General features: G+C 36.1%; 1 protein-coding gene across 2 annotated transcripts; it reads right to left on the reverse strand.

Moving 5' to 3' along the window:
- Positions 1 to 514: 514 nt before the first annotated feature.
- Positions 515 to 6594, reverse strand: LOC130950565 (uncharacterized). 2 transcript variants are annotated; one of them, XM_057879097.1, is made up of 10 exons: positions 6321 to 6594; positions 5467 to 5640; positions 4455 to 4628; positions 4247 to 4313; positions 3842 to 4125; positions 3681 to 3749; positions 3133 to 3189; positions 2726 to 2778; positions 2560 to 2635; positions 515 to 1854 (listed from the first exon to the last, which is right to left on the reverse strand). In XM_057879097.1, exons 1-10 carry the CDS (start codon positions 6359 to 6361, stop codon positions 918 to 920), a joined length of 1932 nt encoding a protein of 643 aa, XP_057735080.1. In that variant the 5' UTR covers positions 6362 to 6594; the 3' UTR covers positions 515 to 917. The 2 variants fall into 2 exon arrangements, with proteins under 2 accessions (XP_057735080.1, XP_057735079.1); XM_057879096.1 differs by having other exon boundaries at positions 4247 to 4628.
- Positions 6595 to 23835: the final 17241 nt, after the last annotated feature.

The raw sequence follows: 23835 nt of genomic DNA on the forward strand, positions 1-23835 counted from the left end.
AACGCAATTGTCATACTGTCATAATATAGCCAAATAATAAGATTTAATTTTACAAATGGTTTGAACGAATCAGATATTTAAACATATAATAGAGAGCTGTAAATGCACAATGGAGACACTTAATCGACAAGATAAGATTCAAACGATTCGATAAACTATAATACATCATTCTTTTCGGCCAAGTTGACATACGTACCAGCCCAAATTTATTATAGTCTCTGGGTTTCCACCGATAAATACGTTAATCCACAACGAATTAGTCTCTATGCCAAATTAGAAGATACCATGAGAAACCAAAATTGTAAGTTTCATTTGGCACATTTGTAAAATGAATTACCAAAAACACAACTAAAACTCGGTATCAACCAATGAGTTGAAAAAACAAAAGGATTCATGCGAATATTTGATGCTTAAAATTTCAAATTATACAAATACAGTACATAGCAATCAGATAGTCGAAATATTAAGGATATCAGCAGATGATTAAATAAAAGCATGATTCGATCCCAATACAGAACGAAACCCAATAAACTTTATTGATAAATTAGAAAGAAATTTTAGTTTGATACAGTATTCTCACATACCACCTTAGTTCAACCATCCAATCATTCAACCAATGAGATACTCAGAAAATACTAAATCTGAAGTGTTACTGGAATCAGTGGAATCAGTGGAATCAGGTAACATCAAATTGTCCCAAAAAACTACCAAATTACAACATTAACCTAGATTCTCTCTATTGCATCTGTTCCACTGTTATACACACGCAAACTACTATACAACAAAATAAATTTTCGAAAAAAAAAGTCCATTTTCCCTCCACATTTGAAGGAAAAAGATTACCTACTACAAAACAGCTCTATATATTCACACATGCAAGAAATTGGCAAGTAGTCTAGTAAGAAAAAATTACTATTCTAGTCTCTGCTAGCTGCTGCTATTTGTTCTTTTTTCTTTGACCTTGCAACCCTTTGAGGCTTGTGATTTGGATCCACAAGCAACAACCTTGACATGACATAAGACAAGAGTTCTTCACGGTGGGAGAATGTGAAATCCAAATGTGCATATTCAAACTCATTGTATGATACATTTACGCCAGCACCTTTCATCAATTTGTAGTGTCTTCTCACCATTGTAGGCCTTATCACTTTATCTTTCTGTCCGGCAACAAGATCGACAGGAATGTCGATGGTCCCATAGCACTCCGCCAAGTCTAATGGCTCCGGCGAACCATACACTTCAATGTTGGTGGATGCGCCATAGTCAAACATTCTAAACCTTCTGGTTCGTTTTATCTGCGCGAGATGGAGGGCGACCCGGAAAGACACTCCGGGCATATCGTTCATGTTGTAGTGTGGTAACCCTAGAACTCCGACCCAGTTTGAGCTGTCGCCACCAACGACATAACCCATTAAAGTTTGAACTAGCCCTCCGACGGCAGGTAGGTTATGGAGATCCCGAGCAAGCTTGTTAACAAGCATGCGGAAGAATCTGGTTGGTATATAGAAGGCAGGCACAAAAAGGGATAAAATAGGAGCCACCAGAACCAACATGAACTCCACTGTGGAAAATACGATGTTTGAGTCATCATGGAAACCAGCCGGCGATAGTAGAATCAATCTTGAAAGTCTATGAGGCTTCTCTTGTATCTTTTGTGTAACAACATACATTATCATAGCAGCTCCTCCCAAACTATGGCTAATTGCGCAAAGCTTGTAAGGCTGATAATCATCTATTTCCTCCTCACTATCTGGTTTACTAAGCTTCAATTCAGCACATTTTACTTCATGGATTTTCTCTATCATAGCAGGAACATCTTCAGTGCCATGCTCATTGATGGAATACCGCCAGTATCTGCATCGAACAGATTAGTAAGTCACAACCAGATTATTTAAGGTGGAATCTGTTTATTTAATGAGAGATAATCGGACAGTTGCAAAGGGTACATGATGGGCAAGGATTCACTCTTTCTTTGTTCAACTCCAAATTGGGTGACAATAACGGGGAATATTCTATTTTAGAAACATTTTCACTTATTGCCCTCCATTGTTTGCCATTACACTTCGTACAATTTGTTGGCTAATAATCGTTGTTCGGTAGCGTTTGGTGGAGAGATAGAGACGGAAAGACTGAGACAGAGAGACAAAGACTAAGAGACAGAGATTGAAATAGATCTCAGTATTCTGTTTGGTGCAAAGTGCGAGACAAAAATTAAAACAAGAATAAAACTCTAATTTAATTTGTACAAAGAGTAAAATTGGAATTAATTAATTAATTAAAATGAGGATATTTTAGGTATAAAATGTTATTAAAGTTTCAGTCTCCATCTCTAAAAATTTAGTCTCCTGTGTCCCTACTTTCTGGAGGTACTGAAATACTGAAATTTTAGGGACAGTGACAGAAAATTTAGTACCAGTCTTTGAACCAACAAACATGATACTGAGTCTCAGTCTCCCAGTCTCTGTCTCGGTACCTCAAAACAAACGCTACCTATTATACCTTCTCTCTAAGTTCTTTTTACATATATTATAGTCCAAGAGATTAGCTTTGCAAACTTACTCGCGCGATGAGATGTTCTTGTTGACATGCTCCCTTGAAACCAAACCACGAAAATTACCGAGAAATACATCATACCCTGCACATAAAACCAAACTCTACATGTAAGAGTTCCTAAAAAGGAAATGTTCTGAGGCATAGGTATTGTCTAATGATGTATATAACAAACCTTGATCATAGGCTGCAAAAGCTGGAGAGCCAACAACACCATTTGATACCCAACTGTCTCACAAATGGGAAAAGATTTTAGAAAACCACAATATCTTGAACACACCAGATTAAAAATTAGCGGAAGAAATTATAAACTAAAGAAAAGTTCTGATATTCGATTAGATGAACAGTGAATTTAATTTCAATCACAGCCAACTTTATCACCTAACCGAGTTAAATAAGATCATATTGCAGCAAAAAATTTGCTGACCTACAGGTTTTTGTCACACCCCTCCATCAAACACTCGTAAACAGAATTTCTTCATGAGCTTTTCCCGCACAAATGTACTATATAACTCTTTCAACTCCCAAGTACACGGAATTGCATAATCAAGTCAGCAATGTAGAGATGACAAGATAACTCACCCCATTGATGAATCCAAAACCCCATGCTGAAGAAAAACAGCTTTCCGTGAATCTCTCCTGTGAAGTCAGATAACAAGCATCAGATACGCCACAATGCAGAACACCCATCTTAATAGCATCCTTATTAATCTCCTTTTTCCATATAAACATCTTTCGCACATTATTACGCATTTATGAAAATCAAGTATACGACTATATCGTGGCCTGATGCTCTAATCACATAATCACAATATTTCTTCAGTAATTGACTACAAACTAAAGTTTGTAAAGAAATATGTTGACCAGAAGAGGCACACTCTCTTGTTTATAATTTTATTTCGAACACAGAAAATTCATTCCTGATGGTGGTAAAAAACAGTTCAGATACCAAAACATATGCCAATTTATATCAAAATTCATGCATGAACCATTTGTTTCAATTTATGCAATGATTCCTAATAAGTACTCATATACGGCATATTTAATTTAAACTCAGCAAATCAAAATAATTGGAAAAAAAAGGGGAAAGGTCACTGAGCCTTGAAATCAATAGAAAATATTTACTTTACCTGGGTATTCTTTCCAAGAGAATAATATATCCATCAGAAGTGATCACATGAATAGCTTCATATGGATATCTGTAGATGTTAAAAGAAGAAATCATTAAGTATATGACCAAAATTTCATTTGAAAAGAACAAATGTGATGGCAACTATGTAGTAGTCTTTACCCAAGCTCTGTTATGACATCCTGACAAGTTCGGGCATCTGTATTCAGAGACTGATGGAGGTTGGTACTCCTCTCTGCTGGTGCCGGGCCATCCCCACCTCTTGTTGCTGTAGAAATAGCAGCATCCGTAAAAGGATCATGATCTTGTTCAATACCACTTCCATGAGATGAAAACAAGCTCACTAATGCCTCGAAGGCTTCTGATGGGGACAGAAGAAGATGTGCTGCCTTGTGAAAAAAGTCGAAGACAGCTTCTATACATATCTCTATAGCTAGATGAACATCCTGATTGACCACAAAGAAAAGTTCTTAGCTACACAAAGGTTACCTTCACCTGAAATTTATCTATCTATAAATTATGATTAAATGCAATACAAATTGGTATGAAAAGAGATCTTAGTATTACCTCTACAACTCCACGTCTCCTATCCGTAGCGCGGTGGATGATTTGTTCCTTGAGGCTTTGCATCCTCCTATGTGCATGTAAACGGGAGGGACGGTGATTGCTAGGGATATGTAGGACTTTTAACACCGCATAATAAAATAACTGGAAAAGCCGAACTGGAATCGCTAGTAATAACTTGAAAGGTAATAAAATCCACAGTAAAATATACTGGAACCAATCCATCTGATGCCTATTGTATGCTTCAGAGGCTCGAGAACAGTGAGATGCAGGAGATGGAGGGTACTCGTATCTATCACTATCTTCTTCTTCAGATGAGTAATCAGGACTCGTATCAGAATCCACAGAAAGTTCATGAATGAAATGGTTGAAAGAGGACACGCCACTAAAAATGAATAAAAAGAACACAAGTTTTAGTTAAGAACAATAGTGTCATGAATAGACTTGAAAGATATGCATCCAGGACAAAAATCTGAGGAATACAACACAAACTCCGAAGTTGCGAAGAATTAGAAAAACCACAAATTCAAAAGAAAAGGGATAACAAATCAGAAAAGGTTAACAAATGGTCAAAAGGTAAAAAGGTATAATATACCCAATCCAGAAGATTTACAATACTTTTCATATTTATCAAATTATAATAACTTCTGTAGAATAGAATATCTAGCTGTTTAATATATATAACCAATAAAAACTACTAGATGTTTCTATGTGGCAACAAGGAATAAAACGATTGCATCAATCAACAATTTGCTGTAAATCCTTACCCAATTTGACTTCCTCGATTCTTAGATCCTCACATCTAGCATTCTTACCTATTTCCTTTCACTAATCATAAGCATCAGAGAACATGAAGTCTACGATCTAAAAGGTAGCATCGTACCTTGGGTGCAGGGGTTATACCTAAGTACATGCAGAGATGCACCTTCATATGTGCTACACTGAGAATAGCTTATTTATAGAAAGGGTTTAGCAAACGAGTTCCCCAAAGGCTAAGGGCACTTGTTAAATGAAAATAGAAACCTCCCAAGTTTTTACCTAAAGGCTAAGGATTTTCATTGGCGAGCTAGTGAATGGCAAAACTCCCTAATTCCAGCTTGATAGCGACATTATCAATTCTCGATAACGCTATGAACCAGTATACAATCATATTTATTAAGCAACTAAAGGCAATAAAACAAAGAAGATTCACAGAAAATGTCAAGGTAATCATGAAAACATACTTCTCCATCCAACGCGGTAACCGTGGTCCGCGGAAAGTTGGCCTGAGTTCCCAACCTTGAATGCCTTCAAGCATATTAGCTTTCCCGGGTAGTAACGCCAACAAAAGGGCTGAGACTCCATTGATTATCCTCACAACATTGTTCACAGACTCGTATGTAACTGCCTTCACTGACCTGAAAGAAAATTCAGATTATGCAAATGCAAACCACTGAGCCTGACATATGTGCAATTGCTGAAGATATTGAAATATGATAGGCCATTAAATAAATCGCACCAGACTACCGGTTCTAATATATATTGGAGATTAAAGTCTTTTAAATTGATCAACATTCAATATATTTAAGTTGTAAAAAAAACAAAAAAACACCAGGCTTTTGAACAACAGCAACAAAATAACACCCAAAAATGATAAACTTGTTTATTAACATAGGAAGAAAAGTATGGCTCAGCATTGTTCCGATTGCATTGACTATTAAGTCAAAACAGAAACGAAAGGGCGAAATTCTATGCAACAAACAAATGGTACCAATGATGCAATCCAAAAATAGCTAAAAACAAAATCCATTTTGCAGGACCAAGTGGAATCAGAAAAATTACAACCCATTTTGCAAAATCAGAAAAATATACAGCAACTAAAAAAATCATAGCCATAGTGATCAGGCTAAAAACCAATATTCGAACACAACAAATAGTCAAATGACAATCATACAGCCATTTCCTCAAGAACCCTAATAAATAAAATAACTTAACTACATACAAAATCACAACATTGAAACAAAATATAAACACCCCCATTTCATTTATGACAAAATATTCCTCACCCCAAATAATAGAAAAATAACATTTTTCTTACTCTTTAGTAACGGCAAGAGCATGATCAACCAATCTTTGCATGATGGGATAGCTCAAATTTCGTCGCCTTCTTGTTTTTTTTTTTTTAACCTTCTTCAAAACCTCACCAAATCCAAAATCTACGGTAAAAGTTTGTTGGGATCAAGAAATATTGAAGCCCAGAAACCAAATCAACCCGAAAACCAAAAAGAAACTAAGCAGAAATTGGAAATGGAGGTTCAGTTGATCTTTTTTTTTTTCCCTTCCCAAAAACCAGAATCTTTCTTCAAGAAAGAAACCGAAGCAAAGCGTAGAAGCTATTTTGCCTTAGGAGGACGGGGAAAGTCGGTAGTTTTTTTCCTGAACGACACGTGGCGAAACCTGATTGGTTTAATCTTGCTATGTGTCGCTTTTAGGGGTGCGGTTTTTTTAATGGTGTTGTGCTGCTTTTGGATCAAGATTACACGTAACTTGTGGGGCCCGGGGATTTATGTGATGCTTTTCGCTATTTTCGCACTGCGATTCTGAGAGGATCTGGACTGTTGATGGAGGACGGTAACGTATGAGATGGACGGTTGGGATTTGAAGACACAGGATTTGTTAACTTAACACGCGGCTACTGAAACTGCCTCTTGCTTTAAAGAAGTGTCACGTTATGCAGGTGGGGAAATGGGAATCTTTCTAAGCCATTCAATTTGACGAGAAAAATAGTAAAAATAAAAAATAAAAAGTGCAATTAGAATAAGCTTAATTTAGAAATGTGTGAGCCTAGGGAATAGAGGATTTAGATTTTTCTTTGGAGAAAATCTAGGTCAATATCCATATACAGTGAAGTGCGAGTCACCAAAAAAAAATATACAGTGAAGTGCGGTTAGTACGTGGGAGAAGAAAGTTTGGGTTTAAACTTGGTTTTGCTACTGTTTGGTATAATGAGTCATGATACCACTTATTCTAAAGATTTATATTAATAAAAAAGAGTAATATTAATGGTTATATGTATATAGTAAAGAGACAAAAACAAAGACACAATAGGACATATTCTTTTATTTGGTAAGTGAGACACAAATTAAGAAAAATATAGTAATATATAAATACTCATAAAAAAATATTTATTTTGTGTCTTTTCAATTAGCTGAGACACTAATTTTTAAGTTGAGATATGAAAAATTTTTACTATTTTATTTCTTCAACCTAATTTTTTTCTTCAACCATTCTTTATTTCCTCTCTCAGCCTCCATACTCTCTCTGTTCATTGTTGTTGCTTGATTTGTGCTTCAATAGCATTGCTTTTATTCTTTCTCTGACAGTGCTATTTGTCTTTTGTCTTCTCCTTGTAGGTAGCCTCACAGCAAAAAAAAAAGTCTTTCTGCCTTATCCTTCAATCAACATCAACAACGACTGTTGTCGGTCTTATCCTTCTTTCACCTTTACTCATTTTCATCTTTTTTTTATTTTTCTCTACTTCTTTTTTGTGTCATTTATTCTGTTGTCTTGTTTTACTTCAGATTTAATTTGTATTTGTTTTAATTTTTTTTAATAAAAATTTGAATGTTTTTATTATTTAATTAGAATGTTATTGAAGTACTTTTGTTTATTTTATAAATATTAAATTTTGGATTAAATTTTATTTGTGGTGTTCTTTGTTGTGGATGAGGTAATTATTCTGTATTTGAATTAATGGAGATTTGTGTTTGTTATGCTAACTTTTAGCAATTTTAGGTAAACTTTTTATGTTTATAGAGTTGATTTTGTTTTGAATAAAGAATTACTAAAAATTAAAAAAAATATGTGTTGGTTTTGAAGATGGTGATGCCATGATAAAAGATGGTGATGCCATGATAAATTATGATGATTTTGAAGGAATATGAAAAGGTATAAAGTATAGGTTGGATAACCAACTTAATTAAATTTTTTTTGATAAAATAACTTAAATAATAAATGACTTTGTTAAAAATAATTTATAAATAAGTTATTTTGTGTTTAAATTTTTAACTCTAAAAGTGTTTATTTTATAGAAATGTAATGAAAAATAAAAGTATTATGAGAGAAGTCATTTTTTTAACTTCTCTATAAGCTCCTAAATAGCTTTTTAGAAAGTTGCAATTTGGTTTTGAAAATTGTACCAAATATTAATACTACTACTTTTTATAAGTCAAAAATAAAAAAAATTACTTCTAAAATTTTCCAAACGAGTCCAAAAAGTGATGGTAATATAGAAATAAATTGGGTAAAATTGACTTTTTAGTAAAATTGTGAATTGTGTATTCTGTCTATATCTTAATTATTAAACAGAATGTAAAATTAATGTCTTCTTATGTCTATATACTCTTATATAAATCAAATTTTCTGTCTCTAAAAGAAATCCTATAATTATTTATAATTTACTCTTATGTATTTATGTCTATATCTTCATAATTTTAAGACATAAATCAAACACACCATCAATAAATGAATGGGAGACATGGACTGAGCTTAATCAAAGTTACATACTTAGACAATAATTATGATTTTAACTATCGTATTAATTAGTCATGCAAAATTACTTTATACTCAATCAATTGATGAATTGAAATGTAAAAGTAATAATTTGAATTATTATCGAAGTAGTAAAAGAATAAAATTGTATAAATAATATCTCAAAATTAACTATTAATTAAAATTTTAATTTTAATATATTAATAATATTAAATATTTTATACAATTGTTTAATTATATTTATTCAATATAAAAGAAAGTATTTTTATTAATATAAAATTATGTCATTAACTGCATGTATAAAAATATTTCAAAAATAATTCATCGAAAATAAATTTATTAATTAATTGTTCTTTTGCCTTTCAATCAATTACGTTACTTTTTGTACTTAATCCAAGTCAAAATTCGGAGACTCAACAAAAAAAAAAAAAAGAACTAGTCGAGAGAGTGTACATCTTAGGTCTAGACACTAAACTCCAAATCGGTTATAATAAGTCACTCAGTAGTAAATTTTAAAGGCTATTTAACAATTAAAATTGTCACATATCCAAACTCTCCTAAAATTTTGAGAAAAAGATGAGATTATATTTAAAAGGTTGTATTTATTTGGAAAAATTATTTTAAAGGTTCATTAAAAAGATTTAATTATTAAAAAAAATTTTAATATCAAAATTATTAAAAAAAATTAAATTTTTTTATAATATTTAAGAAAAAGAATCAAATCTTTTTATAAGGAGATAAATATATTCTTAACTATTTTTTTATTTATTTTTTATAATCTTTAATATATAATTTTGATTCTCAACTCTATATATAGATACCTATGAATATTTATTTGGGATTAATTAGTTAATTAATTTAAAAAAATTACTCTAAAAAATCGTTAAGAAGATTTAATTATTAAAATATTAATTTTTAACTATTTTTTATTTATTTTTTCTAAAATTTTAGTAATTTTTATTATTTATTTATTTATTACTTTATAATCTTTTATCTTTTTTTCGTTAGGTAAAGATCACAAAAATAAATAAAAATAAATAATTAATTAATAAAAATCACTAAAATTTTAAGAAAAATAAAATTTATCAATATAAAGATTATAAAAAATAAATAAATAAATAAATAAATAATTAAAGATATATTTATTTCCTTATAAAAAAATTTGGTTCGTCTTCTTAAATATTATAAAAGAAATTTGGTCCTTCTTAATAACTTTAGTATTAAAAATTCTTTTTAATAATTAAATCCTCCTAACAGTTCTTTAGAATAATTTTTTCTATTTATTTTAAAGTATTGAGACTGATATTAAAAAATTAAAATTTAATATTATATTTAGTAATTAGAGATTAAAATTTAAAATACAAAATTTTAATCTTTCTAATACTTTTAAAAAATAAAAATATAAGAGACTAAAATTTTTAAAGATGAAAATTAAAATTACTAATCTTTTTTTTTAAATGCACTCATTCAAAATTTTATATTTCAATCACATCTCTTATTTACAGTCTCTCAGCTCAATTCTTACTTATCACTACATTTTTATTATTATCGATCCACCGCCACACCTCTACTATAATCAGTCTTAACATATCCTTCATTTTTATCTCTCTCGTCAGAATGAAAAAAAAAAGTAAAAAGCATCAGCACAAACAGAGGAAGAAGAAAGAGAAAAAAATAGAAAGAGGAGGGGACAACAACTTCCATTTCCGGCATTCTCAGTGCCTGTCTCTTCTTTTGGCGAGCATTTCTTTCTCTCTCTCTCTCTCTTTGATTTTGTTCGAGTCCTCTCTCCTGCTTTTCTGTCTTCACCCAACAATGGTGGCGGTGGTATTAGTGACTTCTACCGATGTTGTCTTTTCCTTCTTCTCTTCTTTCTTTCTTTCATTTTTTTTCTCTTCTCTATCTTTTTTGCTATGATGTTATAAAAAAGATTGGTGAGATCTTCTTTCCTCTTTTTGGATAAACACATTTATAATTTTTTTATACCACCAAAAACATCGATTTATGTTATGTTTATAATTGGTATATGGATTACTAGAGCACTAGAATATATCTTAGGTTTGTAACTAAAATCAATTAGGTTGTGTTTGAAATTAGGATTTTGTTTTAATTAATAAGAATATTTTAGTAATTTTATTTGTTTTAGTCTCTATATTTATCTTGAATCAAGTAGGATATTGGGATATAATTTAATCTTATACACTTTACATCAAACATAATACAAAAAATTTAATTTAATATGTGTTTTTTAATCTCTATCTCTCAATCTATTTAATATGTGTTTTTTAATCTCTATCTCTCAATCTCTGTCTCTCAATTTAAGTCTCTCTTTTAAATGGAACCTAACATCACTAGTTTTTCCATTAAGTAGCCCAACATATAAAGGGGAGCAGTCAGCTCCCCATGTATAATTTTTCACACCCTTACATTAAGAAATTTCTTATCTCATTCTAGATTCTTTTGACTTTGATGTTAGTCACTTTGTAATAAGTACCGCCACTCACTACAACAAAAATGGTGAATACCACTGGATTTACCATCGAAAGCAATCAGACGATAATTACTGTCAAATTTAGTGACGAAATATAATTAGTATGAAAATAGAATATGTTGAGTAGTATCGTCGAAAATTTTTCGATGGTAATATTGGCGCCTGATTAGCGGATAATTTGTATGCTTTTTGGCATTGTTTTTAATATGTTTCTGGTATCTTTTAGTTAGTTTTTAGTATATTTTTATTAGTTTTTAATTAAAATTTACTTTTCTGGACTTTACTATGAGTTTGTGTGTTTTTCTGTGATTTCAGGTATTTTCTGACTGAAATTGAGGGTCCTGAGCAAAAATCTGATCCAGAGACTGAAAAGGACTGCAGATGCTGTTGGATTCTGACCTCCCTGCACTCGAAGTGGATTTTCTGGAGCTACAGAAGCCCAATTGGCGCGCTCTCAACGGCATTGGAAAGTAGACATCCTGGGCTTTCCAGCAATATATAATAGTCCATTCTTTGCCCAAGATTTGATGGCCCAAACCGGCGCTCAAAGTCACCTACAGAAATTCCAGCGTTAAACGCCGGAACTGGCATAAAATTTGGAGTTAAACGCCCAAACTGGCATGAAAGCAGGCGTTTAACTCCAGAAAAGGTCTCTACACGAAATTCCTTCATTGCTCAGCCCAAGCACACACCAAGTGGGCCCGGAAGTGGATTTTTCTGTCATTTACTCATTTCTGTAAACCTTAGGACACTAGTTTACTACATATAGGATCTTTTGACATTGTATCCGTACCTTATGACCCCATAACATTTTGTACACGTTTCTTTCCACAGTATGAGCCTCTAAACCCCATGGTTGGGGTGAGGAGCTCTGCTGTGTCTTGATGGATTAATGCAATTACTACTGTTTCTTATTCAATCATGCTTGCTTCGATTCTAAGATAACACTTGTTCTTAATCCGGATGAATGTGATGATCCGTGACAATCATCATCATTCTCAACTATGAACACGTGCCTGACAACCACCTCTGTTCTATCTTAGATTGAGTAGTTATCTCTTGGGTTCTTTAATCGGAATCTTCGTGGTATAGGCAGGACCTGATGGCAGCATTCAAGAGAATCCGGAAGGTCTAAACCTTGTCTGTGGTATTCTGAGTAGGATTCAATGATTGAATGACTGTGACGTGCTTCAAACCTGTAACCTACTGGGCGTTAGTGACAGACGCAAAAGAGGGATTCTATTCCGGTAGGGGAGGGAACCAAACCGGTGATTGGCAGTACTGTGACAGAGTGCGTGCATTAGCTTTCACTGCGAGGATGGGAGGTAGCCATTGACAACGGTGAAACCCTACATGAGCTTGCCATGGAAGGAGACTTGCGTGTTGATGAAGAAGACAGTAGGAAAGCAGAGATTCAGAAGATGGAGCATCTCCAAAACCCCAACCTATTCTCCATTACTGCAAAACAAGTAACCATTTCATGTTCTTTTACTTTTACAATCAATCCTGATAATTTCTGATCTCCTGACTAAGATTTACAAGATAACCATAGCTTGCTTCAAGCCGACAATCTCCGTGGGATCGACCCTTGCTCACACAAGGTATTACTTGGACGACCCAGTGCACTTGCTGGTTAGTTGTGCGGGATTGCAAAAGTGTTATTGCAATTTCGTGCACCAAGTTTTTGGCGCCGTTGCCGGGGATTGTTCGAGTTTGGACAACTGACGGCCTATCTTGTTGCTTAGATTAGGACTGTTTTATTTTTGTTGGTTTAGAGTCTTTTAGTTGAGTCTAGTTTTATATTCTAAGTTTGGTGTCAATTGCATGCTTTTGTTTTTCTTTTAAAATTTTCGTTTTTTTTATAATCTTAGTCCCTTTTTGATTCATAAAAATTCTAAGTTTGGTGTCCTCTTTGTGTTTTTCTCTTAAAATTTTCGAAAAATTAGTGTTTGATTTTCTAAAATTTTAAGTTTGGTGTCTTTTTGTGTTTCTCTCTTTCCTCTTTTTAAGAATCAAATCTTTTTCATAAAAATTTTTCAATCATATCTTCTTAATTGCTGTTTTCAAAATCTTTTTTTTAATTGATTCAGTTCTCAATTTGCTTTGATCTCATTTTCCCTTTTGATTTTCGAATTTTTTTTATTTAAATTTCTTTTTACTTTATTTTTTTTCGGTTATTTCAAAAAAAAAATAAAAATAAACAAAATTTATCTCTTTGCAATCATTCTCATTTCCCTTTTGTCCATTATGGACTTAAGTGGAATTAATCAGTCCAAGAGGACTCTAGGGTCTTATGCTAACCCCATTACAGCTGCATATGGGAGTAGCATCTGTATACCTCCCATCAAAGCAAGCAGCTTTGAGCTAAATCCTCAACTCATTATCATAGTGCAGCAAAATTGCCAGTATTCCGGTCTTCCACAGGAAGAACCTACTGAGTTTCTGGCACAGTTCTTACAAATTGCTGACACAGTACATGATAAAGAGGTAGATCAGGATGTCTACAGATTATTACTGTTTCCATTTGCTGTAAAAGATCAAGCTAAAAGGTGGTTAAATAATCAACCTACAGCAAGCATAAAAACATGGAAACAGTTATCAGACAAGTTCCTGAATCATTTTTACCCTCCAAAAAGGATGACACAGCTAAGGCTGGACATCCAAGGCTTTAAACAAGAGGATAATGAATCCCTTTATAATGCCTGGGAGAGGTATAGAGGTATGCTAAGAAAATGTCCCTCTGAAATGTTTTCAGAGTGGGTACAGTTAGACATTTTCTACTATGGGCTTACAGAAAAAGCTCAGATGTCTTTAGACCACTCAGCTGGTGGATCTATACACATGAGGAAGACAATTGAAGAAGCTCAAGAGCTTATAGACACTGTTGCTAGAAACCATATCTGTACTCTAGCAATGAGTTCTCTCCAGAAGAGGAAGTCATGACAGTAGTCACTGACTCTAATCCTCAAGAACAGATAATGGAGCTTAATCAACAACTACTCCTGATGACAGAACAGTTAGCAGAATTTAAAGAGATGCTCATGAAACTAAAGTTGCTAATAAAGCATAGAACTACAGTTGAATCAAGCAAAACAGCAAATATCTAAACAGATAACAGAGGAATGTCAAGCAGTTCAATTGAGGAGTGGGAAGACCTTGAATAACACTGCTCAAAAGAGCAAAAAGCTAAACAAGGAACAATTGACAGAGGACAACCAACCCACTGTTCAAAATCCCTCTGAGGACAGTAAGAGCCCAGAGAGGAATATTGGCGTTCAAACGCCAGAAAGGGAAGGAAAGCTGGCGTTAAACGCCCATTCCTTGCCCAGTTCTGGCGTTCAAACGCCAGAAAAGGGGGAAAAGTTGGCGTTAAACGCCCAATTTCCACCCATTCCTGGCGTCCAAACGCCAAGGGTGAATCAGACACCTGAGAGTGCTGACAGTAATCCCCCTAACAAGGCTTCTTCAACCACTTCTGTAAGGAATAAACCTGCAGCATCTAAGGTTGAAGAATATCAAGCCAAGATGCCTTATCCTCAGAAACTCCGCAAGGCGGAACAGGATAAGCAATTTGCCCGCTTTGCAGATTATTTAAGGACTCTTGAAATAAAGATTCCTTTTGCAGAGGCACTTGAGCAAATACCTTCTTATGCTAAGTTCATGAAGGAAATCTTAAGTCATAAGAAGGATTGGAGAGAAACTGAAAAAGTGTTTCTCACTGAAGAATGCAGTGCAGTCATTCTAAAAAGCTTACCAGAAAAGCTTCAAGATCCTGGAAGCTTTCTGATACCATGCACATTAGAAGGCACTTGCACCAAGACAGCTTTATGTGATCTTGGAGCAAGCATCAATCTAATACCTGCATCCACTATCAGAAAGCTTGGGTTGATTGGAGAAGTCAAACCAACCAGGATATGCCTCCAACTTGCTGATGGCTCCATTAAACACCCATCAGGCATAATAGAGGACATGATTGTAAAGGTTGGGCCATTTGCCTTTCCAACTGACTTTGTGGTGCTGGAAATGGAGGAGCACAAGAGTGCAACTCTCATTCTAGGAAGACCCTTCCTAGCAACTGGACGAACTCTCATTGATGTACAAAAAGGGGAAGTAACCCTGAGAGTCAATGAGGATGAGTTCAAGTTGAATGCTGTAAAAGCTATGCAGCATCCAGACACACCAGAGGACCGTATGGACGCTGACATTATTGACTCTCTGGTAGAAGAGATCAATATGGCTGAAAGCCTAGAATCAGAGCTTGAGGACATCTTCAAAGATGCTCAAACTGATCAGGAAGAGCCAGAGGAGGCAAAGGAATTTTCGAAAATTCCTCAGGAGGAGGATAAGCCTCCTAAGCCTGAACTCAAACCACTACCATCATCCCTGAAATATGCATTTCTGGGAGAGGGTGACACTTTCCAGTGATTATAAGCTCAGCTTTAAATCCACAGGAAGAGGAAGCACTGATTAAAGTGCTAAGGACACACAAGACAGCTCTTGGGTGGTCCATCAGTGATCTCAAGGGCATTAGCCCAGCTAGATGCATGCACAAGATCCTATTGGAGGATAATGCCAAACCAGTGGTTCAACCACAGAGGAGGCTAAATCCTGCCATGAAGGAAGTGGTGCAGAAAGAGGTCACTAAATTACTAGAGGCTGGGATTATTTATCCTATTTCTGATAGCCCCTGGGTGAGCCCTGTCCAAGTTGTTCCCAAAAAGGGAGGCATGACAGTGGTTCATAATGAAAAAAATGAACTGGTTCCTACAAGAACAGTCACAGGATGGCGCATGTGTATTGACTACAGAAGACTCAATACAGCCACCAGAAAGGATCATTTTCCTTTACCATTCATAGACCAAATGCTAGAAAGACTAGCTGGTCACGACTACTACTGCTTTTTGGATGGCTATTCAGGTTACAACCAAATTGCAGTAGATCCTCAAGACCAAGAGAAAACAGCATTTACTTGCCCTTCTGGCGTGTTTGCCTACAGAAGGATGCCTTTTGGTCTGTGCAATGCACCTGCAACCTTTCAAAGGTGCATGCTCTCTATCTTCTCAGATATGGTAGAGAAATTTCTGGAAGTCTTCATGGATGACTTTTCAGTATATGGAGACTCATTTAGCTCCTGTCTTAACCACCTATCACTTGTCCTGAAAAGATGCCAAGAGACTAACCTGGTTTTAAACTGGGAGAAATGTCACTTTATGGTGACTGAAGGAATTGTCCTTGGGCACAAAATTTCAAGCAAGGGAATAGAGGTGGATAAGGCAAAGGTAGAGGTAATTGAAAAATTACCACCACCTGCCAATGTTAAGGCAATCAGAAGCTTTCTGGGGCATGCAGGATTCTATAGAAGGTTTATCAAGGATTTTTCGAAAATTGCTAAACCTTTGAGTAACCTGTTAGCTGCTGACACGCCATTTGTGTTTGACACACAGTGTTTGCAGGCATTTGAGACCCTGAAAGCTAAACTGGTCACAGCACCAGTCATCTCTGCACCAGATTGGGCATTACCATTTGAATTAATGTGTGATGCCAGTGATCATGCCATTGGTGCAGTGTTGGGACAGAGGCATAACAAACTTCTGCATGTCATTTATTATGCTAGCCGTGTTCTAAATGATGCACAGAAGAATTACACAACCACAGAAAAAGAATTACTTGCAGTGGTCTATGCCATTGACAAGTTTAGATCCTACTTAGTGGGATCAAAGGTGATTGTGTACACTGACCATGCTGCTCTTAAATACTTACTCACAAAGCAGGATTCAAAACCCAGGCTTATAAGATGGGTGTTGCTTCTGCAAGAGTTTGATATAGAAATAAGAGACAGAAAAGGGACAGAGAACCAGTGGCTGATCATCTGTCCCGGATAGAACCAGTAGCTGGGACGTCCCTCCCTTCTACTGAGATCTCTGAGACTTTCCCAGATGAGCAACTCTTTGCCATTCAGGAAGCTCCATGGTTTGCAGATATTACAAACTATAAAGCTGTGAGGTTCATACCCAAAGAGTACAGTTATGTGCAGAGAAAGAAACTAATTTCAGATGCCAAGTACTACCTTTGGGATGAACCATATCTCTTTAAGAGATGTGCTGACGGAGTGATCCGCAGGTGTGTACCCAGAGAGGAAGCACGAAGGATCCTATGGCACTGCCATGGATCACAGTATGGAGGGCATTTTGGAAGTGAGCGAACAGCCACTAAAGTTCTCCAGTGCGGCTTCTACTGGCCTACTCTCTATAAAGATTCCCGAGAGTTTGTGCGTAACTGTGACAGTTGCCAAAGAGCTAGTAACCTGCCTCACGGATATGCCATGCCTCAACAAGGAATATTAGAGATAGAATTGTTTGATGTATGGGGAATTGATTTCATGGGACCATTCCCACCATCATACTCAAACACTTACATTCTGGTGGCAGTAGACTATGTATCTAAGTGGGTAGAAGCAATTGCTACACCCACTAATGATACCAAGACTGTACTGAAATTCCTCCAGAAGAACATTTTCAGCAGATTTGGTGTTCCCAGAGTACTAATCAGTGATGGGGGCACTCATTTCTGCAATAAACAGCTATACTCTGCTATGGTTAGATATGGAATCAGCCATAAAGTGGCAACTCCGTATCATCCACAGACAAATGGGCAAGCTGAAGTCTCTAACAGAGAGCTAAAAAGAATCCTAGAACGGACTGTGATAGCCCGAAGAAAGGATTGGGCAAAGAGCTTGGATGATGCTCTGTGGGCATACAGAACAGCATTCAAGACTCCTATAGGAACCTCTCCATACCAATTGGTGTATGGGAAGGCCTGTCATTTGCCTGTGGAACTGGAACACAAAGCCTACTGGGCAACCAGATTCCTAAACATGGATGCACAGTTAGCTGGTGAGAAAAGACTGCTCCAGCTAAATGAGCTAGAGGAGTTCAGACTCAATGCCTTTGAAAATGCAAAAATTTATAAGGAAAAGGCAAAGAAGTGGCATGACAAGAGATTGTCAACCAGAGTCTTTGAGCCAGGACAAAAAGTTCTGCTCTTCAACTCCAGGCTCAAATTGTTTCCAGGAAAACTCAAATCCCGGTGGAGGGGTCCGTATGTGATTACAGGAGTATCACCATATGGATATGTTGAGCTTCAGGATATTGATTCTGACAAGAAGTTCATTGTTAATGGACAGAGAATCAAGCACTATCTTGAAGGAAATTTTGAGCAGGAATGCTCAAAACTGAGACTTGAGTGATTCTCAGTGAAAGTCCAGCTAAAGACAGTAAAGAAGCGCTTGCTGGGAGGCAACCCAGTCATTAGGAAGTTGTATGAATTGTTCTTACAGAGGCAAGTATCAAAAATGAAGGAATTCACAGAGTTACAGAAGGATTCAGCTCAAAAAGCAGAGAAAATGAGCTTACTGGCGAAAAAACGCCAGTAAGGGGCATTTTGGGCGTTAAACGCCAGAATGGGTACCATTCTGGGCGTTTAACGCCAGGAATGGTGCCATTTTGGGCGTTAAACGCCAGAATGGGCACCATTCTGGGCGTTTAACGCCAGGTGTGCAGCATCCTGGGCGTTTTGAAAAAATGCCCAGTGAGGAAGAATTTCTGGCGTTTAACGCCAGCCAGGGTACCTGGCTGGGCGTTAAACGCCCAAATGGGGCAACAAATGGGCGTTAAACGCCAGAATGGGTGCCATTCTGGGCGTTTAACGCCAGCTTGGTGGGGGGACCACAATTTTGTTTTCAAATCAAATTTTTTCAAACTTTCCTTTTCTCACCCATACTTTTCTACAAAATCACACTTCAATCATTCATCATTCACTTTCAAATCTTCAAAAATCAAAACCATTTTTCAAATTTATTTCAAATCAATTACAAACATTGTTCAAAAATTTCACCCTTTTCTCAATTTCTTCTCATATCTTCTCAAATCTCTTTTCAAATTCCTCTTTTTTTCAAATACTCCCCTCCCCACCTTATAAATACACGTTTGTTCCCCTCTTCCAACCACACCATTCGAATTTTCTCTTCCTCCCCCTCTCTTCTCTCTTCTCTTTTGCTTGAGGACAAGCAAACCTCTAAGTTTGGTGTGCTTTTCCGTGATCACTAAGCCAAGATTCATCAATATCATGGCTCCTAAGGGAAAACAAACCAATTTAAGAGGCAAGAAAGAGAATAATCCAAAGAATCTTTGGAATGAAGAGAAGTTCTTAACCAAAGAACATGAAGACCATTATCATAAAATAATGGGTCTGGGGTCAGTGATCCCGGAAGTTAAATTTGATTTAAAAGAAGATGAATATCCGGGGATCCAAGAGCAAATTCGAAACAGAGGATGGGAAGTTCTAACCAATCCTGAAACAAAGGTTGGAAGGAACATGGTTCAGGAATTCTACTCAAATCTGTGGCTAACAGATAAGCAGAGAATGACTGGAACCGCTTACCATACCTACAGAACCATGGTCAGAGGGAAAGTTATATACTTTCATCTGGACAAAATAAGAGAAATCTTCAAGTTGCCTCAACTACAAGATGATCCTGATTCCTTTAATAGGAGGATGGTGAGAGTAGATAAGGGGTTGGATCAAGTTCTAGAGGACATATGCCTCCCTGGAACTAAGTGGATAACCAATTCTAAGGGTGTCCCAAACCAACTCAAGAGGGGAGACCTCAAACCAATTGCAAGAGGTTGGCTAGACTTTATTGGGCGCTCCATATTGCCCACTAGCAACCGTTCTGAGGTCACCATCAAGAGAGCAGTAATGATTCATTGCATCATGCTTGGAAAAGAAGTGGAGGTGCATCATGTGATTGCTTGTGAGATCTACACAATTGCAAATAAGAATTCCACTGAAGCCAAATTGGCTTATCCAAGCTTGATTTCCTTGCTCTGTAAAGAGGCTGGGGTGAAGATGGGGGTAGATGAGTTCATACCCATTGAACTCCCAATCACCAAGAAATCAATGGAAGGACAAGTGCAAGACAACTCCATCAAGAGGAGGGCGCAGGAATTCCTCCCTGAATTTCCAAGAATTGACTACTGGTCCAGCCTAGAAGCATCTATTAACAAGTTGCAAGAGACTATGGAGCAACTGAAGGAAGAACAGCAGAATCAGAACTGCATGCTCTGCAAATTGCTGAAGGAACAAGAGAAGCAGGGGCGTGAAATTCAAGAGATGAAACGCCAAAAGTTCTCCTCTCAAGCTGAGGGAGCATCCACTTCTCAAAATCAAGGTTGTTGAGTCCTAACTCTGTGAAAACCTCTATCATTAGGAGCCTATGTTTGCGTTTTTTTTTTGTTTTATTTTCTATTTATTTCTTTTTTAGTTTCATCTTATATCTATATTTGAGTCTTGTTCTTAGTTCATAATTAATAAAATTTAAGTTTATGCCTTAAAGCTATGAATGTCCTATGAATCCATCACCTCTCTTAAAAGAAAAATGCTTTAATCACAAAAGAACAAGAAGTACAGGGTTTCGAAATTTATCTCTGAAACTAGTTGAATTAGTTTGATGTGGTGACAATACTTTTTGTTTTCTGAATGAATGCTTGAACAGTGCATATGTCTTTTGAATTTGTTGTTTTAAGAATGTTAAAATTGTTGGCTCTTGAAAGAATGAGGGGAAAGAGAACTGTTATTGAGGATCTGAAAAATCATCAAATTGATTCTTGAAGCAAGAAAAAGCAGTGAATTCAAAAAAAAAAAAATTCGAAAAAAAAGAGAAAGAAGAAGAAAAAGAAAAAGAAAGAAAAAGAAAGAAATAAAGTGGTGATCCAAAGCAAAAAGAGTGTGCTTAAGAACCCTGGACACCTCTAATTGGGGACTTTAGCAAAGCTGAGTCACAATCTAAAAAGGTTCACCCAATTATGTGTCTGTGGCATGTATGTATCCGGTGGTAATACTGGAAGACAGAGTGCTTTGGGCCACAGCCAAGACTCATACACAGGCTATGTTCAAGAATCAATATACTTAACTAGGAGAATCAATAACACTATCTGAGTTCTGAGTTCTTATAGATGCTAATCATTCTGAACTTCAAAGGATAGAGTGAGATGCCAAAACTGTTCGGAGGCAAAAAGTTACTAGTCCCGCTCATCTAATTGGAGCTATGTTTCTTTGATATTTTGGAGTCTATAGTATATTCTCTTCTTTTTATCCTATTTTGATTTTCAGTTGCTTGGGGACAAGCAACAATTTAAGTTTGGTGTTGTGATGAGCGGATAATTTGTATGCTTTTTGGCATTGTTTTTAATATGTTTCTGGTATCTTTTAGTTAGTTTTTAGTATATTTTTAGTATATTTCCACAGTATGAGCCTCTAAACCCCATGGTTGGGGGTGAGGAGCTCTGCTGTGTCTTGATGGATTAATGCAATTACTACTGTTTCTTATTCAATCATGCTTGCTTCGATTCTAAGATAATTAAATTTTAATTAAAATTTACTTTTCTGGACTTTACTATGAGTTTGTGTGTTTTTCTGTGATTTCAGGTATTTTCTGACTGAAATTGAGGGTCCTGAGCAAAAATCTGATCCAGAGACTGAAAAGGACTGCAGATGCTGTTGGATTCTGACCTCCCTGCACTCGAAGTGGATTTTCTGGAGCTACAGAAGCCCAATTGGCGCGCTCTCAACGGCATTGGAAAGTAGACATCCTGGGCTTTCCAGCAATATATAATAGTCCATTCTTTGCCCAAGATTTGATGGCCCAAACCGGCGCTCAAAGTCACCTACAGAAATTCCAGCGTTAAACGCCGGAACTGGCATAAAATTTGGAGTTAAACGCCCAAACTGGCATGAAAGCAGGCGTTTAACTCCAGAAAAGGTCTCTACACGAAATTCCTTCATTGCTCAGCCCAAGCACACACCAAGTGGGCCCGGAAGTGGATTTTTCTGTCATTTACTCATTTCTGTAAACCTTAGGACACTAGTTTACTACATATAGGATCTTTTGACATTGTATCCGTACCTTATGACCCCATAACATTTTGTACACGTTTCTTTCCACAGTATGAGCCTCTAAACCCCATGGTTGGGGGTGAGGAGCTCTGCTGTGTCTTGATGGATTAATGCAATTACTACTGTTTCTTATTCAATCATGCTTGCTTCGATTCTAAGATAACACTTGTTCTTAATCCGGATGAATGTGATGATCCGTGACAATCATCATCATTCTCAACTATGAACACGTGCCTGACAACCACCTCTGTTCTATCTTAGATTGAGTAGTTATCTCTTGGGTTCTTTAATCGGAATCTTCGTGGTATAGGCAGGACCTGATGGCAGCATTCAAGAGAATCCGGAAGGTCTAAACCTTGTCTGTGGTATTCTGAGTAGGATTCAATGATTGAATGACTGTGACGTGCTTCAAACCTGTAACCTACTGGGCGTTAGTGACAGACGCAAAAGAGGGATTCTATTCCGGTAGGGGAGGGAACCAAACCGGTGATTGGCAGTACTGTGACAGAGTGCGTGCATTAGCTTTCACTGCGAGGATGGGAGGTAGCCATTGACAACGGTGAAACCCTACATGAGCTTGCCATGGAAGGAGACTTGCGTGTTTGATGAAGAAGACAGTAGGAAAGCAGAGATTCAGAAGATGGAGCATCTCCAAAACCCCAACCTATTCTCCATTACTGCAAAACAAGTAACCATTTCATGTTCTTTTACTTTTTACAATCAATCCTGATAATTTCTGATCTCCTGACTAAGATTTACAAGATAACCATAGCTTGCTTCAAGCCGACAATCTCCGTGGGATCGACCCTTGCTCACACAAGGTATTACTTGGACGACCCAGTGCACTTGCTGGTTAGTTGTGCGGGATTGCAAAAGTGTTATTGCAATTTCGTGCACCAGCGCCACATCATTCGTCTCCCCTGCCATATTATTGGCAGATTAAGCCGACGGAAATGTTTTTAAGTTTTTTATTAAAGAAAGATTTGACTTGGTTGTTATCGTCGAAATATTCTGACGGTAGCATTTTTTTTAATTATCTTTTTTTGTCTATCTCTAATGTACTCTGATAATTAACAATTGAAATAGTACTTTAAACCTGATGTGAAGTACGAAAAATATAAATTACAAATATAGAATGATGGTAGCTGAAATATCTGAAGCAATGCTAACTATATTACATTCACAGAACTATGTTTACATTCACTGAAATATGTAGTACAAATACAAAAAGTTTCTTAAAGAAATACATATCATAGAAACTATGTTTACATTAACCCTAATCATATTTATCATCTTCTTTCTGTGGTTCATCATCCTCCTCTTTCGACGTAGTTTCCTGATTATCATCGAACTCGTCTTCCTCTTCTTCATCGCCATCGACCCCACTTCTTCTTGAAGATCGTCGTCCTCTGGTGGAAGTACATCGGCATCTAGTCCAAGGTCAATGATGTCATCATCCATAACAGCAAACCTAAGGGTTATTGGCTCAACAGAAATTATTAATTTTTTAGAAAATTCGGTAGAGTGTCCCCTATAATTAGAATCTCCCACCGAATACAATTATAATTTTCTGATAAACCAAACATGTTTTAAACAATTTAAACAATAATTCGGCAGA

This window comes from Arachis stenosperma, chromosome 9 (genome assembly GCF_014773155.1).
Source record: "Arachis stenosperma cultivar V10309 chromosome 9, arast.V10309.gnm1.PFL2, whole genome shotgun sequence".
In the NCBI taxonomy this organism is placed as follows: domain Eukaryota; kingdom Viridiplantae; phylum Streptophyta; class Magnoliopsida; order Fabales; family Fabaceae; genus Arachis; species Arachis stenosperma.

What these genes read in the sequence shown, in the direction of transcription:
- LOC130950565 (XM_057879096.1), bottom strand. Translation starts at nt 6,361, where the DNA reads ATGCAAAGATTGGTTGATCATGCTCTTGCCGTTACTAAAGA. An exon ending in GATGTCATAACAGAGCTTGG is followed by an intron (nt 3,750 to 3,841) that starts GTAAAGACTACT and finishes TAACATCTACAG; the next exon opens with ATATCCATATGAAGCTATTC. An exon ending in CTCTTGGAAAGAATACCCAG is followed by an intron (nt 3,190 to 3,680) that starts GTAAAGTAAATA and finishes CTGACTTCACAG; the next exon opens with GAGAGATTCACGGAAAGCTG.